This window comes from Thermobia domestica, chromosome 1 (genome assembly GCF_964235325.1).
Source record: "Thermobia domestica chromosome 1, izTheDome1.hap1.1, whole genome shotgun sequence".
NCBI lineage: Eukaryota > Metazoa > Arthropoda > Insecta > Zygentoma > Lepismatidae > Thermobia > Thermobia domestica.
This window is the reverse complement of record NC_137454.1, coordinates 152,489,611-152,510,904: the sequence shown is the minus strand read 5'-3', so window position 1 is coordinate 152,510,904 and position 21,294 is coordinate 152,489,611. Positions and strand designations below refer to the sequence as shown.

General features: G+C 35.6%; 1 protein-coding gene across 2 annotated transcripts in view; it reads left to right on the top strand.

Annotated features, from left to right (window-relative positions):
- The window catches only part of LOC145690017 (SMC5-SMC6 complex localization factor protein 2-like), a 96,474-nt gene that overhangs the window by 54,357 nt on the left and 20,823 nt on the right, over positions 1–21,294 (top strand). For both annotated transcript variants that reach the window (XM_081764509.1, XM_081764504.1), the window contains exons 7-9: positions 8,950–9,065; positions 14,161–14,352; positions 19,518–19,703. In XM_081764509.1, the coding sequence (XP_081620635.1) occupies positions 8,950–9,065; positions 14,161–14,352; positions 19,518–19,703 (494 nt within the window). The remainder of the gene's footprint in view (positions 1–8,949; positions 9,066–14,160; positions 14,353–19,517; positions 19,704–21,294) is intronic.

Below are 21,294 nucleotides of genomic sequence, written 5' to 3'. Positions count from 1 at the left end.
TTGGGGGAGTCCTATGGCAGATACGCTTTAGTAGAACAGGAAAACGAATTACCATGTACTGTAGAAATTGGAGAACCTACTTCAACTTAGCATTCCCCCCCCCCCCATTAGGGGAGCCAATTTCAACTCCGGGGGGCCCGGCCTACAAAGCTTCCCAAAATTGATGCCCTTGCTAATGGGATAGAAGAAGAACCCAGAGCCTGTATTTCAGATACTATCCCAGTATTTGGTGTGCCAGTGGTAACCCCAAATTTCCCTAATATTTATCTACAATAGATAAAATGATTTTATTTATTTTGTGAAATATCGTAATAATATATTAGTAGACTCCTATTTACATCTTGCTAAAACAGATAATAATAATATACAAAGATCCCATGTTTTAGAAAGATATTTATGTATTTCTGACAATCTACAATATTAAACCTACTAATATGATAATGCCAGGAAAAAATATAACCATTTTGCACTAGGAGAAAAATAGACACATTCATTAAAGTGTCAACTAAAAGTGAAATTCAGTTAAATCATAATGCAAATGAAATCGAATCCTTAACAATTCAGTCTGTACACACTATATACACAATAAGAAATTAGTCAACTCATAACATTTTTAAGAAATTAGTCAATTCATAACATTTTAGCCTATTGTTCACTACTATTGTCACAATTTGTATAATACTTTAATGTTCCCATTTATGGTTTTGTTTTCAGACATTTTATTAGGAACAGTGAAATTAGCTTCTACTGCTTTCTTAGGAAGTTCTGTAGATCGGAAAATTATTCAAAGTATAGATTGTGCCTCATGTCACAAAATTATCGGCCAGAACAAATGCAATTCCACGCTTATGAACTTGATATATAAACAAGACAGTAGAAACGTAATGTGCTATTTTACAAAAGAACTAGTATGGGTGATTCACGTTGTTGAAAAGGCCCATCGGTTTGTGAACACCCAAATTTCGGAAACTCTTTCCGCCTATATTGTTTCCTTTCTGCAACACGTTTAGTATTTGCAGTGCCTCTTTTCGGACAATCATTCATTCAAATTAAGTGTAAAAATTTGCGATGTAATAGTTCCAGTGTTGCTGAAGAACATAGCAGATGTTGAAACAGGATGTTTTGAACATGCAAAATTTCTAAATGCCAAGCTATTATCTGGGGAAGTACTTCGTTTGTAATTTGTAAAGGATTTCTTCTCAGTGTGTTTGTATTATATTTTATTCTTAATTAATCGATACTAATTGTATTCAATTTTAAAAATAATTTAAAAACAATGTGGGGGGACTTAAGAATTCTTTTCCTGTTATAGCTAGCTATTTCAATTCCCTGCTACACAGAGAAAATATTGGTGCACGTAACTAGCGCCACAGTGGCTTCTAAAGGAACTAGGCCCTGTTCGCTTGTCTATGCTATTTGGGAAGGCGCTAAGAGATCGCAGGCGGCGATGGTTTTTCCTTCCGAATTTTCCTCTCTCTCTCTCTCTCTCTCTCTCTCTCTCTATATATATATATATATATATATATATATATATATAATGGAAGGAAAAAACTAATAAAAAGTGCTCAAAATCAAAGAAAAGCAGAGTTTATTTTTGAAAATTTTCTTACGCTTCGCACCAACCGTAGTGGCGCTTCGCGGCTGGTCTGTCGACCTCACTCATATGTACGAGGGTGCCGTCGTATACTCCCGTTGAGGTTCGCTGATATTCCACGGCACGGCACAGTTGCTAAGCAAAGGAAGTGAGAGACTCTTCTCGTTGGGGGTTTGGGGAGGGGGAGCTAAGGGATATACACGGTAAACTGTCGAGTATTCTGTTCTCAACTATCCGGCCAAGTTCCGAAACATAAAATAAATATCTTCTTAATAAAACGAGGAGTAAGTGTTTTTGAACGATCTATTAGACTCAACTTCATATGTAGAAACATGACTTTGCAGAGAAAAAGCAGTAACCTATCAGGGACTTTTTTAAAAACTAAAAACTAAGTTTTGACTCTTTTTAGGACTACTTTTTCATATTTGTGTAATCACTTATCAGTGAGCAGTAAGACAGTTTAAATCATTTGCTAAAAATTAGGCCTACATTTTACGTTAATGTTCCGTTTATTTTAAAATTGTATGTACATTGTACATCATTTTGTTTCCTGCAATTAAGTCAAACATTATAAGTTTCATTTTAAAATATCTGCAATATTTTTACTCTTACAGACTTCCTTTTTCTGCAGTGATTTTTTTTTAAACGTATAGTACATAAATATTTATAAAGTACTAGCCTGTACTGAGAGGTCAGAATATTTGAAAAAAATGAAATGAAATCTTAAAAGTTTTACATCCCACGGTTATGCCGGTTAGGCTAAAGGAGACGGTGATGATGAGGAATGAATGAAATGGTGGAATGAAGAAAGTGGAAGGAAATGGGAGAACCCCGAAGAAACCCACAAACACGGTGTTTGTCTACTACAAAGTCCACACGGCGCGAGCTGGGATCGAACTAGGGACTGCAAGCAGCGGAGGTGAACGCTTTACCACTGAGCCATTGCGCCCACATCAGATTATTTGAATAAAAGCTTGTTTTGGTATCGATAGTTTATTATTATTATTATTATTGTATTGATTGAGATCTACAATCTCAATCAATACAATATATATAGATGTACGGCCTAATTATAGATCTACAGCCTATCTAGCGTTTTTGTTATCCAGTAGCCCTTTCATCACATTAAATTGGATAGTTGGGAGTCTATCGTTTATATATATATAATGTACTGACAACTTTTATATGAAGAGATCTTTATAACATATATTTGTTACTCACATAATACAATTAAAAAAAACGAAGACTATTTCTCAACAGCATAGAATCGTAATTACCCAGATTACTAGTTCAAAACCATACAGCAGCTTTCGAAATGCATTTATTATAGAACCCTGGAGAAGACGCTTATCCATGATATTCTCAGTGAAATCCAATTTTAGTTAGGCATATCCACTTCCACTTGAAGGCCACGATGGCTCAGTGGTAGAGCACTCACCTCTAATGCATGGGGTCTCTTGTTCTTTCTCAGCACGCGCCAAGTGGGCTTTTGGTGGTCAAACACCGTTTGCGTTTGTTTTCTTGGAGTTTTCCTATTTTCTCTCTCTTTATTCTACTATTTTGTTCATTATCATCATCACCACTCCCTTAGCCTCGGAGTATAATCATGCAATGTTAAACTAGTCTTTTCATTTCATTTCATTTAAAAGTCTATCTCAAACTATCATTTTGCACTTACTACAGAAACACAAAAAATCACCCAAATTTAATCTACCTAAAATTCATAAACCTAGTAACTCGGGTTATTGGTTCCATTATTGGTAGCACCCGTTCACTAAATGCATCACTTTCATCAACTGCCATCTTCAACTCCTTATCCAGTCTTTATTATACCCCAGGGACATAAATCTCTTCTTATTTATTATTTGCTTTATCATCATATCTTATCAAATATCATCTTAACCTCCGTAGATGTCACGTTATTACAAATTCCTATTCCACTCACCCATAGCCTGAGCGCCCGTGAAGAAACTAAATACAATTCGAATGTCAAAAGTCCAGTACACAGTTTCTAATCTAGTTAGCTTAGTTTATTCTAAATATCAACAGTTTCATATTTGAAAATAACAGCTAACATCAAATCAAGAGTACTGCCATGAAAGTAGTCAAACTTGTTAATTTCGGGTCAGAAGAAACGAATTTGGTAATATATATTTTTTTAAATGTTAAGTCTAGTTTCAGAAATACTTAGCTTATTCTTCTATGGATAATTACATTGAAAACCACAATTTTACCCGTAGTATTATATTATACTACTATAACGTAATTAATCAATCATAAATAACACAAAATAAAACAAATAAAACCACAAAATCATACAAGAATTGAAATTACTATCTAAAATATAGAAATAGTGGCCTACAAGTGAGTGCGTCTTTACTTTGCTTATCGTCTGTATTACTGTTCTGGTGGTCTTCAACCATGGTATAGTTTCACAGACTCTGATGTCCTTGTGATTCGGATTCCACGTTAATCAGTAGGTCCACGTCTCATATAGCCTCGCTGCTGAACGGGACGATAAACTCAAAATCAACTCAACTCAACTCTGATGTCCTTGTTCCATTGTTAAAGTGTCTTGATGGAAGCGCCCACCATAATCAATACTTACTGTATCGCAGTTTTCTGGGAAGAAATCTAGATGTGAATACATATTGTAGCCTTACTGATGATACTGGTCTAGAAGGTTGTTTACAAGTTTAACATAATTTTGAACTCATTGGTTACTCAAGAATCCGTATACAACACTTTCGGAGGTTTCACTTCTCATGTTGTTTGCTCATTCCGTTGGAGAACTCCTGTTCACTGACACTTTAACATTACGTTGTAGAATATTCCCCGTTTAAGCCTAGAACTTAGAGGCTCGGCATTATCTTTTGGTAGCTTCAGGTCTCGAATTAAATCACGTAGTACATCTTGGGTAATTTTATGTAATTCACCCAGGAACTCCGGTGCGAAATCAGTATCCTGGGAAGCTTCAGAGTATGGGTATGATATCGCTCCTTTAGTGTCTTTATCTTCATCTGAGTGCAGAACTGTACTCTTTGGAAACTCAGGTACAGAGAGATCTTTCCCAAATGGTGCTGGTCGGATAACTGATAGAATATTGGAGTATTTCATGCTTAGTTTCCTCTTTTTTGATATATCTTTTTTAACAAGAGTTACCATACAGAAATATCAATCATGTACATGATTTATCGGCTCTCCAAATCACAGGAATGCCAAAGGAGGTCTATTTTTATAAGCCATCCACGTAGATTTATGGAACAAAAATTACAGCAAATATGGGTTTCCAAGGTTTATCGTGATCCCCTAATTTCACACCAAAATAAGTGTAGCAGGCTGTCTTCAGGAGTGTGTAATTGGATGTTCTGGGCGGCAAATGTCACGTCACCACACACAAAGAAATCATCAGATTTGTTAACGCATTTACCTGACTTCTCAAAATAAGTATGACTACAAATCTGCAAACAATGAACGGAACAATACTTAACTTTCACTTCAAGCAAGCTGAAAACAAAGAATGAACGAAAGAGAAACCATAATGACTCCTCATTCCCGGTGTCAGGTTTGCCAACACTATATTTTTAAGTACCATCTTAGGAAGTGAGAATTAACTAACGAGGGAAGGGCGCGGTGTCACTCAGAGATACTTACACCAAATATGGTGTAGGAGTCGGTAATAGGAGTAGAAAAGAACGTGGGAAGCATTCGTTTCGCAGGCGTTCGGAATCAGAAATAATGGGCCCTACAGTTCTGGAGAAGTATGGCCTGTCAATCAGATATTGATGGGAAGGAGCCTTTGGTGGCTGTTGCGGCCAATGCAGAAGTTAAATAAAGTAGAATAGAAACAGAAAAGATGAGCTGAACAGAAAATGCACCAATATGCGCCCTCAGTCCCAACAGGCGAATGCCGGGATACTAAATCTATCAACTTCCCTTGCCATTACTCATTGGGTATGCATCACTAGTTAGCTTAATGAAATTATATTAAGAAAATGAGGAAAATATGTACAGAAATTAATCATGGGTATCGCGAGAAGTTTTCCAGGGAAGGAGTCGAAATGAAGTTGCTGTATTTCTTCAGACTATAAGATGCTGTCAGTACGCAAATATTAAATGTTTGAACTCACCAATATTAACTGAATACACTTGTACGGGTTTTTGATACCTACGACGTGGCGCCCATCAAAATTCAAGTACTGTGTGTTTTTGAGGAAAATTGAAATATATATTTCGGGATTAGTGATGTTTAAAATGGGAACTACTGTGGGCGGCCATGACAAAAATAACCGTTTGAATACATACAAGACTGTTCATTAACACAACTATGTTAACAAAAAGGATAAAGGAAACATTTGAATTTGGTCTACTCACCACTAGAAAGCAGCAAAATGTATTCGACAAAAACAGCCTCGTAACAACAACTTCGTTCCAGACTCCAAATATAACTCACGCATATTTCACAAATACTGCACTTTAATAGTGTGAACACAAAATGAACATGAGCATTTCGTGACATCGAGTTATTTCTGTGTATATATTGAAAAGGGTGAGTAAGAGGGAGGAAAAATCGGGAAGAACTCCTCTTACACAAGCCGTCAGGAGAAAGAAATGGGAATTCTAGCTCAAGACAGGTACTACGATCGGACGGCTATCCTTTGAAGAGAAAGCATAATTATCAGAAAAGAATTTAGCAAAAGGTTTTCTAAAAAAAAAAAAAAAAAAAAAAAAAAAAAAAAAAAAAAAAACTGGGTGTAGGAAGAAGGTTAGGAAATTGAAAGGAGTACCTTCATTTCGACGTCTGGGCTCAACAGCTGGTGTCCACAGAATCGGCTCCTTGCTCTCTCGATGGCTCTGGTGGTCCCCTGGTCTCGGGCCGTTGACGGAATTCCCTCTGGTGAATCAGGCTCTCCTCCACTGGTCAGAAGCAACAATCTTCTGCCAGTTCGCAATCCACCTTCGACCGCAACCTCCTCTTCTTCGACCGCGACCTCCCAAAGCGGAAGTTTTCGGTCCTATTTAAGCTCGGGCCCAAGGCTCGGCGACTATTACAAGTGAGTCTAGAAGCGAGTCCCAGACATCACGGGAGGTGTGACACATGGTAGTGGGTGGAGTCAGGAAAGAGTCTCTCACACATTTATTGCCAAGCATAAAAACAAATACATAAAAACATTATTTTGCAGAGTGCTGATTCAGCAAAACACTGAACAGTCGGTTACTAGTTCTTCAGAGAATCAGTCCACATGTCGCTTGTTTCTTACGATATAATAACAGCACATAATAATAATATTGCAAAGGTCTCTGTCCCTTCCTGTAATACACTAAATCGCAATAAACATAAACAGCACAGACAAAATTAGGCAACCCTCATCATTGTTCGCTGAAAAATATGATACTTGCAAAATCAATCAATCGATAACAAATCACTGTCAGTCTTTAATGTAGGCGCCAGCACAAACACACAGATTCCTTTACAATATTTTCTTTATTTTCTTAATATCATTTCATTAGGGTAACTAGTGATGCATACCCAATGGACAAGAGATAATGTGGGTAATGACAATGATAGTTATAGATCCCGGCATTCGTCTGGTGGAACTGAGGGCGAACATTGGTGCATTATCTGTTCAGCTCATCTTTTCTGTTTTCATTCTACTTTATTTAACTTCTGCATTGGCCGCAACAGCGAGCAAAAGTTCCTACCCATCAGTATGATTGACAGGCCATACTTCTCTAGAACTGTAGGACCCATTATTTCCGGTTCCGAACGCCTGCAAAACGAATGCTTCCACACGTTCTTTTCTATTCTCAATACCTTCCCCTACATTAAATTAAATGCAATGATCTCTGAGTAACTCGCGCCGTTCCCTTGTAAGCTTCTGAAATATGTTCGTCTTTAGTTCCCGGCGTAAGCATACGGGAGCTTATAGTTACACTCCAGATGTGTAGGTTTGTGTGTATATGTGGTACTTTATTTCTCTGTAACTACCAGCCAAAACTAAACGTTATTATGTAGGCAAGTACTCGTAGTTCATCGTCTAAGAAATAAAGATCGCTACATTTGGTGGCCGAACTCAGCCACTAACAGGCTTTCTCTTATTTTCTCTTGGCTCAGTGGTAGAGCGTTCACCTCTGGTGCTTGGGGTCCCGGGTTCGATCCCAGCCCCCACCAAGTGAACTTTGTGGTGGACAAACACCGTGTGCGTGGGTTTTCTCGGGGTTCTCCCGTTTCCTCCCACTTTCTTCGTTCCACCATTTCATTCATTACTCATCATCACCGTCTCCTTTAGCCTAACCGGCATAACCGTGGGACGTAAAACTCAAAGATTTCATTTCATTTTCTTATTTTCTCTGTGACTACTGGCGGATCTGAACGAACCTTGATGGGCAGGTACTCGGCAACAGATGCTGTGTTCCACAGCTTTGCACACTGGAAGCTTCTGAATTCGGTTCACCGTGTTCCGCTGGTTAGCATATCGAAATACATAATGAAATAAACATGAAGTAAGGATTTTCAATTCAGAAACATTTTTATTATTGAAGAGTGTACTGGGAGAACAGTTACTCAGTGCTAAATACTAACAGATAGTAGTGTTCTGTGGATCTATCAATGAATGGAAAATAACATAATATTGTAAATATATACTTAGGAAGCCCCTTTTTATCACACTTGGTTTTGACAATGCTGCCAACTAAAGCAGCGAAAATTCGGTGGTTAATGATTATGCATGTCAAAGATGAGCAGCAGCAGTAGCAGCAATAATAATAATAATAATAATAATAATAATAATAATAATAATAATAATAATAATATATATTATTATTATTATTATTATTATTATTATTATTATTTAAATACTTTTTTATAACTCATCAAGCAACTTACTTGTCAGCACTTATAACTTACGTTCATTTAATTGTGTGTGTTTTACTTTCTGATACTGTACTTTCTAACCACTGTAACTCAAATCTTGCATGCATCACTATTACTGTAGTACTACTTGAATAGCAAATAGGATTAGAATCAAGAGGATTTTTTTTTTTAAAAAAAAAGCAGTATCTTTGTATTCAATCAGTTAATATTAAACAAGCAGCAACAGTTCTTGAGATAACTAAAATTCTGTCAAAAACTGTATTTCATGCTTTTCTTTCTTGGGTATGTTAGGATCGAGAGAATTTTTTTTTCTTTTTTAAAGTATAAGTTTTATTATGTGCGAAGTTTTGAGAATAGAATTAAAAAGAATTAACGAGAGTAATCGTTTTGACATTGAGTAATCACTCCCATATAATAATTTCTCTCCTTTTAATCACAAGAAGATATGTGTCTAGTTATACTTATTTTGGTTCTTTTACAGGTGCATTTTTGGAAAAATTGTGCCCTAAAGACTTCTCATTTGTTGTTCCATACAAAAAAGAAGCAAAACGCCCAGTAAAGCTTAGATCAACTTTCCCATCTTTGAACTTAACCCAGGTAGATAAAGAAATTTTTATGAGTTTTTTGTTTGTTTGTTTGTTTATGTGGAAACTTCAATTATAGTTTTATTTGTTCTTCTTTTGGCAAAATTTATGACCGGTCAATTACAATTCTTGCTTAGAAGTTACATGATTTACTTTATACATACGTATGAATAATTCAAAGATTTAAAAAAAATGCCTAATCTAACTTCGGGAAAAAAAATGTTTCTGAGGTGTCTTTCTAGAGTAACAAATCTAACAATCCGGCTATTTCGGGTCTGTCCAGATTTATTTTTGTAAATTATAGGACATCATTTACATAGCAGATAAAAATATAACATTTTTTTAAATCTAGAAATACGAGCTCCTTTGTGGGTAGCGTTCACACCTTTGGCGCCTAAGTCTTAAGTTCGGTTCTCAGTGAGAGCTCATGTGGTTCGGATATCATGTTAAGCTGTATGTCCACGTCCCCTATAGCCTTGCTGCTGAAAAGAACTCAAATCAAATCAAATATATATACAAAAAAACAAAACTTATAAATACATTATAAATTAGCTTTTATATATTAGTGTATCAAATAAGGATATACGGAGAGTTGCTTCTCCTAAGATGGCCAGACTTTGCGCACATACCTGTTCACAGCAGTTGTCTCCTCCACCAGCGTTTTAGCTTGATGTGATAGTCACGAACCTTAACTACCACTTTGCAACTTAATTTCCACTGAGTGGTCCCGAGTTCGTTTCCTGGTGGGGACATTCGGTCGAAAAAGTGGAAAAGCTTTTTCAAGCCAGCCATCCTAAGTGAGGTTTTCCTGGGTTTCCCTCGTTTACACCAGGCAAATACCGGGATCGTACCTTCCCAAGCCGCTTCCTTCTTTCCTTTCCTTGGATAGTGTGATCGCCGAGGGATGTCATCCTCTATACGTGACGAGCTAACGTGGCTATCGATGCCGAGAGTCCAGAAATCTAAATCCTAATTCTAATCCTTAATTTACACTGTAACACTGCGCTACAAAGATAGGAGAGTGGAACTACATAGCACATTGTTCGACGGGCTTTCCAGGGGCCCGCTAATGTGGTGGAACGTCTTTGTTTCAATATGCCAAGGCTACAGAAATCCATTGAAAGGCATCGGGGGACTTGTCAGGGTTGGATGGAAAAGGGATGATAGAAATATCAGTCTTAGTCTTCATTCGTCGATAGTACGCCACTGAACACCGAACAGTGTTATTAGATGCATTGTTCGTGTGAATCAACATTGTTCATGCAGACGCTGGTCACTGTCGAACACTCCGAAATTCGGACATGAGTATTTGTGATGATATTTGCAATATCCATGTCCACAAGATACGTTTGTCCTCCTGTCAGTGATGTAACGGAGTCGTTGGGATCCTTGACATTGGCGTGTTCCTTTTTCCTCGAGTCACTGATTCGATATTCGCAACACTTTGCTGGTTAAGACAATGTCGATTTCAATGTGTTGGAAAAAAAAAAGAAAGAAAAGAGAAAGAGAATTACCCCTTTCCCCTTTAAAACCGGAATTTTGGCAAACGTTGGGATACAACCAAGCTTATTCTTAATGAGGATTTTCTATACAAAGTTTCATCGTCCTAACATGATGGAGTCGCGAGATATGCTATTTTTCGCATAAATTTTGAACCCTTCCACCGCCCTTAGGAGACATCCTTTAATGAAATTGATATAATAAAAACTTAACTTGAGGTAATTCTATTATTAATTGAATGGCTCTGCCGAACAACGTTGCAAGTGACAACAATCCAAATTTACAGAAATCGAACAAAAACTATTTGTTCATTATGTATAGGCTTTAAATTTACTTTTTCAGCTTCAAACTATGTCTTTTTTTTTTTTATCAAATGAATGATGTTACATAGAATTGGAACTTTTATTACATTACCATTTAACGGAGATATTAAGGTTTTAAATGCTTTCATTCCAGAAACAACGTTGCAAGCGACGGCATTAACAGCGTTGTTTTTGGGACAGCTATACTAAACACTGACTGAAATGAGGCTGGTATGTACGTCAGTAATGCGTGTCAATTTAAAAATACGACTTTTATGAATACATGGATGTTAGTAAAAAATACAAAGAACTGTTGGACATCGTTAACATGAAAAGTTTTAGAAAAAGGAACAAACGTTTAAGGGATTGTCTAACAACGTTCTTCTTTAATTTTTTCATAAAATTCCGCAAACTCTTTAGGGATGTACTTGCACATTTCTAATAAATCTTTTTTTTTTTTTTTTTTTTTCCTTTGATTGGAAGTTTGTCATCTTACAAAGGTGGGAAACTGGGAACTTTCACTGGAGGGTGTCGTTTGTTCCCGAGACCCTTCACTTTTTTGGCAATGTGTGCGTTGACCAACTTCGAAGGACGCTGTGGGATGTTCTTCCACGAAATGTTTTATTCTTTGGTCAGAATATGGACGATAAGCAGCTAAAGTTAGTAGTATTGTTACTAAAATAGCAAACGTTTTCGCAGTAACACTGCATACAAACTTAATGTACGTCGGTTGCAACGTTGTTCTACTTCTCTTCAGATGGTAGTTTGCCAGGCATAGGTTGCTTTCTTTTAGATATATATCGATTTCCAGCATCTCTTACACGTTTATGACACTTATCTTTCCACTTACTGACATTAATTTTCTTGTTTTTACCATTATTTACACGATTTTGGTCACCAGGCGAGAGAATAACACTATCTGCGACATCACCTAGGTTGCAACGTTGTTCTGGAAGAGAGTGACGATTTGCCGCTCACTCCATTGGCTGTTAAGTGCTGCCAACCTCAGTATTATGGGAAAAGAAATAACCTACGTGGTGGGGAATGTCGTTTTCCATATTTTTCTGTTAAAATCTCAATGTGACAGAAATTGTCGCTTGCAACGTTGTTCGGTGGAGCTATTCAGTTATTATAAAATTCATTTCAAATAATTCAGTTGTTTTCCTATGATGCGATCAGAAACAACAGACAATGGCGCTTTCAATGTAATGAAGAAGTATAGAAAATGCCTTCTCCTCTCCTTAAAACGGGAATTTAGAAAAACGCTAGTATTTTATAAATTACTTATTTTTAATAACGAGTTTATGTACCGAATTTTGTCTTCCTAACTTGACGGACTTGTGACATACTCAATTTTCCACCTAAAATTTGACTCCCTTCCCTCCCATATCACCGTAGAATACACATTTTAATCAAAGAAGATGGTAAAAATCCAGTTCAAGATAGATGATAACTATATTCAAAAATCCATTAAAACTTTTCAGCCGTTTTCCTGTGATACGATTCCACACAAGATCACTATCATTTTTGTATGTTGATTATCAGCTATATAAATATTTTGTTGTGATTAACAAAAAAATGGCTACTTACCAATGAATCTTCCCTTGAAGAATTTAAAGATTTTGACGTTTCGGAACTCTCAGCTGGTTCCTTCCTCAGTGGCAAGGTAAAAAGGATTAAAACGGAAAGGAGATAAAAGGAGTAAAACCAGGAATACATACCACTATATAAAAGTAATGTACAAAAAAGATCCTGAGATGAGCAGAGCAGAGTGAAAAAAAGAATGAACTGAATAAAAAAGAACGCGGTGTCTATGTTAGGCCACTATTGCAAGATCAAAAGTATGCATCAAAGGTAGGTACCCAAGTTCGATCAATGTTGCCAATATCAAGGTTCAATGCAGGTTTGTATTTATGAATAAAGAACGATTCTTTAATTTCCCGTTGTTTTTGATTTTGCTGAACCTATTACCTTAACCTGTTTTATATTATGTGAATGTTGTTTTAGATGAAGCGCTAAACCCGACATGCCTTCTTCTTGTGACTTTTTTGTTTGTCTAACATGTTCCTTCACACGCATGTCAATATTACGTTTAGTTTAGCCAATGTATGAGGAATCACATTCGCAATGAACGCGGTAAATACCTGCTTTATTTAATGGATCAGTTTAATCAAACACGTAGATCGCTGCAAGTCCCCAAAACGGTAACTTCCAAAGAAGCAAAAACTTGGATTGGAATTCCTTATTTTCCACAACTTTCAACAAAAATTCAACGTATTTTCGCAAAGCATAACATATCTGCTTCAAGTATTTTCCCCAAAAGTTTACTAATACATCTCACTGGATTTAAAAGCTATTTTGTCGATCCATTAAATAAAGCAGGTATTTACCGCGTCCATTGCGAATGTGATTCCTCATACATTGGCTAAACTAAACGTAACATTAACACGCGTGTGAAGGAACATGGTAGACAAACAAAAAAGTCACAAGAAGAAGGCATGTCGAGTTTAGCGCTTCATCTAAAACAACATTCACATAATATAAAACAGGTTAAGGTAATAGGTTCAGCAAAATCAAAAACAACGAGAAATTAAAGAATCGTTCTTTATTCAAAAATACAAACCTGCATTGAACCTTGATACTGGCAACATTGATCGAACTTGGGTACCTACCTGTGATGCATACTTTGGATCTGGCAATAGTGGTCTAACATAGACACCGCGTTCTTTTTTATTCAGTTCATTCTTTTTTTCCTCTGCTCTGTTCATCTCAGGATCTTTTTTGTACGTTACTTTTATATAGTGGTATGTATTTCTGGTTTTACTCCTTTTATCTCCTGCTCAGTGGTAGAGCGTTCACCTCTGGTGCTTGGGGTCCCGGGTTCGATCCCAGCCCCCGCCAAGTGAACTTTGTGGTGGACAAACACCGTGTGCGTGGGTTTTCTCGGGGTTCTCCCGTTTCCTCCCACTGTCTTCATTCCACCATTTCATTCATCACTCATCATCACCGTCTCCTTTAGCCTAACCGGCATAACCGTGGGACGTAAAACTCAAAGATTTCATTTTTCCTTTTATCTCCTTTCCGTTTTAATCCTTTTTACCTTGCCACTGAGGAAGGAACCAGCTGAGAGTTCCGAAACGTCAAAATCTTTAAATTTTTCAAGGGAGGATTCATTGGTAAGTAGCCAATTTTTTGTTAACTTTGAATATCCTCCCATGCGCCCATGTAATTATAATTTTGTTGTGATGTTTATATACGCTTTTTAAACTTTGATAATTAAAAATATTTTCTCTTTTTCTCGTATAGGTTCTGAAGCTTGTAGGATTATATATTATAAGGCACAAAATTGCCTATGAAACCAAAGAACTGCATACTTTAATACATATTGTATATGCCATATCACGAGATAAAAACATATGTGGTACAGTTGACATAGGTGCTCCACAGTTCTTAAGTATAGCTCTTGATGATATAGAAGAAGAGAATTGGGATGATGAGGTAAGAAATAGGAGTAATGGTACCATCAGGATCTGTTTATTTTCGTAGTTTGTTAATACTTACCCCAAAATGGTAAAAGATCAATCTCTAGTGTTAACGTGTGGCATTCTGATAAGTTAATACTGTAGTAAGAATTTATTGTAATGTTTTTTGAAAATGTATTAAACATTATTTAAACATTTTGATATACAACACCCAGCAGCGAAAAACCGGATGGTTTTCAATTGAAATTGTGACCGGATTATTCATTATTTCACATATGAGTTTCTTTTTTTCTTTCTAATTGTTGAACTTTAATTCAGAGTGGGTCCGCAGTGGCTCAGTGGTAGACCGTTCACCTTTGGTGTATGGGGTCCTTGGTTCGATCCCAACTCGCGCCAATTGAACTTTGTGGTGGACAAACACCGTGTGCATGTGTGTTTTCGGGGTTCTCCCATTTCTTCTCATTTTTTTCATGCCACCATTTCATTCATTTCTCATAATCACCCTCTCCTTTAGCCTAGCCGGTATAAGCGTGGGACGTAAAACAAAGATTTCATTTCATTCTTTTTAAATCAATACGTTTTGCTTACAACAATAAATTGCAAAACATACCACAACTACCTTAATTACATTTTTACATTTTTCAGATGTTTTCCCCACGACTGAAAGCCGTATTCACGACTGGAGTAAGTGAAAGTTTGTTTTTCCCTTCTTTCATTCTTTTCTAGATCAATTTTGCGCAGACGTGGGTGTTAAGGTTAGAACGGTTTGTTTATCAAACTAGTTGTTGAGCCCATAAAATACATCAATGTATCCTTTTATGTACTTAACTTTAATAAATATAATGAAGACGTGTACATATACATTTTACACAACTTTCTAATATGTCTGCTTAACTCACTCAATCTATTTATTTTTGGTTGTCCTGACAACGACATTCCAAAATCCTATTATTTAAAAACATTTGAATATCTTTTTATAGACATTATATCTAACTTATTTCTTTTTCTTTCTCTTTTTCTAATAGTAGAATCAGCCTAGTACATATTTAAAATACCTTACGGCCCAAAATTACAAGTTAATAATCGTTACAAGTAAAAAAAATACACAACATACCGTTGTATATTATGGAGCTCGACGGACTTTTCTTTTATTTATTTTATTTAATAAAAGGAAAAGAACTCTGGACCGTTAACCTTAGGTACTTCTTATGTGCCCCTCATACATACAAAATATACCATATCATAATACACATGCATTTTCTTATTTTTACATTAAAAACACTATTATTAATTATATTTCATTATAATCGTTGATTACAAGGCACACAAAAAAATTATGGTCACTTAATTTAAGTCCGTTATGGGCCATAAAAAGGTTAATTGTTAACAAATTTAAATCTTTGACTTTGGGCCAATAACTAAAGATGTTGATATACATTTATTCTAGGCAAATTAAAACTTAATCCGTAATAACATTTCATTTTGAAGTTCTTTGAAAAACGTATAAATTTTGATTTTCATTACTCGTACTTCTTTCCATGAAATACATGACATCAATTTTATATAATAGTCATTACTTTCATACGTTTACATTAAAAATATCATCTTTTATTCTTTAACATTTATATTATTAACATATAATTCGAATGTAACAAGAACACAAAAGTAAGAATTGTTTAAATACAAAGTCCTTATAGAAAACAAAAATTATTAACTTCAATATATTATAGCATTACAAAGATACTTTCAAGTATACTTTATAATATGAAACATGAATAATGCGATTAATATTGCGTTTTGCACATGAATAGTATAAAATACAAATATCGAATAAAACACATAACATTAAGGCATATGTTGACATAAATTGAGTATTTACTGTTATAGATATAAACTCAAAAATTAAATAACATAAAGTAAAACGCATTAAACCAACTCACATATCCATAAAATATTTTCGTTTTTCTCTTTTGAATACTAAGTTCCCTCTGTTAAATTACATTGTATCCCACAATCTTGAGTACTTCCTTGGCAATTATGTACTGGTACAGCATTCGGATTCCTATCAATGTAATTTCTGCCATCTGTAAATCGACTTTGTGTAAACAGGCGATGATTACTGTTCCTATTGAAATTTCGATTACTATTTCTAAAATTCCTATTTCCATTTCTACGATTAGGTTGCGTCTGATTACCGGTAACATTGTGACTATTTACTCTACTATTAAAACGATATGAATTAGAAGCATTTTCAGGTTGTATATTTAGGTTGCGAACAGGAGCATATTGCATAGGATTACGACCATAATTACCTTGACCTCTATCCTGCCCACTATTACCATTCTGTATTGCAGATTGACTCTCATAATTTTGAATAAGCATAATCAAATGATTAAAGTTGATACACTGTACGGACATTAATACCTGTTGTAACCTGAAAGGTAACAGAATTCGGATGGAAACAATGATTCGTGATTCTGGATGACTTGGATGTAAGGCTCTCAACTCGTTATAGGTAGAAACCACAAATTCAGTAATACTTCTATGTAACTTGGGATTAAGTGGTTTCGTTCTCAGTAAAGCATCCCTATTCGCTATCATAAAATCATTCTCGTAATTGGATAGCAAGGCGTTCTTAAAGTCGGAATAAGTACGGAGATTATTCCTAATGGCCTTGAACCAAGTTAGACACGGTGGCAATAATACATGTGGTAGTAACTTTAAATATTGAGATTCGTCTACGCCCATTAGTTCGCACTCGTCCTCAAAATTTTCGAGGAACCCCCTCGCTGGTATGTCTTCCGGTACACCACTAAATTTTGTAAGTGATTTCACTTCACTAAACCGTAATGATTTACCTGTATTAGCCTTTAAATACCTGTAGTGGTTACGCTTCTGATGGGATGATCGTCTCACTCTTTCTCCTTCGGTACTATCTTCATTACAGCTCGAGGATTGATTATCTTCAAGAGTTGTTCTGGGATGACGTGTAGATTCCCAACCGATAGATGTGGGGTGTACAGCATTCATGTGCCCACCATCTTGCACTGCACTCTCATGAATACCTTTTCTTTAATGAAGTTCACTTCATCCTGTAACTGCTTAATTTGATTGGCATGTTCATTTACCGCAGTTTCTATGATATCTACAGAGTCCTGAACATCGGTGCATCTCTGTAATCTCTGTACTATCTTTTCCATAACCTCATCATAACGTCCAAATTTGGCTGTAATTTGCTGGGTCACCTGATTTAGTTGTTCTTGTATTTGGTCCCATTTGCTGTCAGCTTTGCTGCAGTTGCTCCAGCTTTTCATCTACTGTGCTTGTAGATCCATTTTTTGGTCTAACTTCTGTGCTTGTAGATCCATTTTTTGATCTAACTTCTGTGCTTGTAGATCCATTTTTTGATCTAACTTCTGTACTTGTAGATTAATTTTTTGATCTAACTTCTCAATTTGTTGAGCTTAATCCTGAATTTGGTGTGATATCTCTCTTAAGACATCCATTGGGTTCTTTGGATAATTCCTTTCCGTCTGAACAGTCTGGCTATAAGTACTCATGATCTTTCGATTTATTATTTTCCCACTTCTTAAAATTGTGAGATTGACGTTGGGCTCAATGGTGCTCGTTTTACTATACTTCTAACGATGCACTATCTTTTTTTTTTCACTCTTCCGAGGTTTCGGCACCAATTTTAGAACGGATCAAACTAGTTGTTGAGCCCATTAAAATACAGCAGTGTATCCTCTTATGTACTTAACTTTAATAAATATAATGAAGACTTGTACATATACCTTTTACACAACTTTCTATTATATCTGCTTAACTCACTCAATAATCTATTTATTTTTGGTTGTCCTGACAACGACATTCCAAAATCCTGTTATTTAAAAACATTTGAATATCTTTTTATAGACATTATATCTAACTTATTTCTTTTTCTTTCTCTTTTTCTAATAGTAGAATCAGCCTAGTACATATTTAAAATACCTTACGGCCCAAAATTACAAGTTAATAATCGTTACAAGTAAAAAAAATATACAACATACCGTTGTAAGGTTGACCGTGACATTGTAGCCAGCTTATTACATTTCAGTCATTTTACTCATTATGGAGAGTTAATAAACACAGTGAGTCAGTGATTGTTGCTCAGCGTGCATTTCGCTAGCAATTCAACATTCATCAGAATTATAGTGATGTGGGTCAAGAGATTTCGGGAAACAGCTTGAGCTTTAGAAAAGAGACTTTTAGGAAAACTCCGTACTGTTCGAACTCCAGAGAACATTGAACGTGTGCGTCGCTCTGTTCTGCAAAGTCCACAGCAATCTGCAGTAAAACATGGTAGTGCCATTGGAATTTCAGACTGCTCTGTGACTGACTACACAGAATATTTTATACAGACGTTTACTTCCATCTGTGCAAACTTGTGGTGCAACAATTGAGTGCCGCATATAAGAGAATTCGCAGTCTTTGTTGCAATGACATTTTGAATATTTTTAATGGAGAAATCTGAAAAATGTGCTGTATGTTTTATACCTGAGTGTTGGTATTCAGTGGATAGCCAGATTACTTTCATCGGACCCTTGATCTTTGAATATGGGATACGTCTTTAGATACCAAAGGGATTTTTTTTTTCTTTGTAAAAAAATTTTTATTAAGTGTTTGTGATTTCGTAATAAAATACGTTGTATTTGCTTTTATATTATTCATTATTCTAGTTGATCAGCGGAAAATGCATTACTTAGGTATCGTCGTTGTCGTATTTTTGTGGTCTTGTTTATCCATCAGCATGAGAAAATTTGTGGCTAATTATATATCACGGGGAAATTTTCAAAAAATGTTCTGAATTTCCATCTGAATTTCCGAAGTGCATTCAAGACATGGAAAAAACATTGGACGAGATGCGTCATTGCTAATGGAAGCTACATTGAAAAACATGGTCTTGTAGCTAAAGGATAAAAGTATGTTCACCTAAAATTTCATCACCATATTGCAACTAATAACAATATTTTAACCATCGGTGCAAAACTTATTGAACGCCGTGTGTGTCAGTTCGTTCCAGAATTTTCTAAACAGCTTCTACTGTCTTTAAAAATATATATGGTAGAAGCTAAGATTTCATATTGAAAATGGAAAGCTATGTTTAATATTATATACTTTTCTTCTTTTTTTCTTCCCTAGTGTGTAATATTGGCGAAAATGCTTCATTTTGCAAGTGATCATCCTCATCTGCAGATGTATTGTTGCACCGAGGTTTTATCTAGTTTTGGAAGAGCAAGTCAACTTGGACGCACATTAGGATTTGCTATTGCTCAGCAGTTGGTTGGAAGAAAAGGAGACGAAATAATCTATTCGAAGAATATATGTGTTAAGTATCGGTTTGTCGTTGTTCTTACAAGGCATATTAAGGGTTGATTTATGTAAGGACTCATATAAAAAATTTGTAAAGTATACATTTTTATTTTTAGTTTTGTGTCATGTTTTACAGATTATGGTCCACACACACTCATCTAAACTCCTAATATAATCTGTAAAATATGACGCAAAAGCTGAAAAATAGAACTAATCCTGTAAATTTTAAAATTTGTTACATAAGCTCTTATAAAAATCTACCTTTCATATGTAGAGGTTTTCACCCATAGCTAAAAGAAGAACGACTAGCCTTAATATGTTTTTAAAGCAGAATATTTGTCTCTCGTAAGAAAATTGTGTAGTTACGTAGATGTATCCTATACTTACATTATGTTGCGATTTACATTATTCATTCTTGATTCTTTAAGTCAGATTTCTTTCTTTTTATGGCTTAATATTGTGAAATTATCTTTGAAGACATGCATATAGAGTGAAACCTGTGTATGTTGGCCATCATCAGTTCAATTGAAAAGTGGCCAACTTACAGAAAATAAATGTGATTGGTGTATTTTTAGAATAAGATTTTTAGCATTACTTGATTGTAAAATTTTTCAGCACATTTGCACATTCTAATTTTGTAGTTCTTGTATAGTATCGTCTACGTCTTGTTAATGAGCTACTATTGTTTCCCTCGGAACGAAGATGTTTTGAGAATATCTTAATGGAATTCATATCTCAAAATCTCCACTACCTTTCGCCAAGCCTTTAGGTGCCAATAGTTGACAATTGAGATGGTTAGCTTTAACCTTGAGAATTTTCCGGAATTACTAAAGCTTCCCACTGAGGAAAGGAGCTGATATAGCTAATGGTTTTACCTAAACAAATAGAGTTAACAAATACGTACAACCATTTCATGAATTCCTCTATGTGCTTTTTCTTATTCACATCTTCCTTCACCACCCCTTTATCAAGGTAGTGTTTTGTCCATTGACCTCCAAGAGTTGAGTTGAGTTGATTTTAACTACCTAATGAGCAGCGAGGCTATATGAGACGTGGATCTACTGATTAACGTGGATTCCGAACCACATGAGACCTCCAAGAACAAAAATGGTATGAATCCATGATACTTTGTCTCTAATCACAAATACAGAACAACTTCGTCTCATATGGAATTACGAAAGACGTAAGAAAAATAACAAAACGGTATTTTGCGTGGCCAAGATACGCAGGTAAATTTATCATTATCATTTAGGGTGAATATTGCTTCAATGCGGCCAACTTCCAAGATAGACAGAAGGCCAACTTACAGAGTAATAAATAACGAATGTCTTATGGGAAAATGCAAGTTCAAGACGAACCAAGTCAAGATGAGAAGGTGGTCAACTTAGAGAGGTGACCAAGTTGACAAGTTTTACTGTATTTTAATTTAGGTAAAATCAGTTTTACATAACATGTTACAGCTAAGTGTAGGCTTTCTATTGATGTAGTCATATATTCGAATGCCAGTGGGAGTACTTATCTCAGGTACGTAAATCCTGAGTAGTAATTCCAGTCCTACTTTAGACAGTAGTTCCCGTCTCATAGCTTCGTTGCTGATAAAGGACGT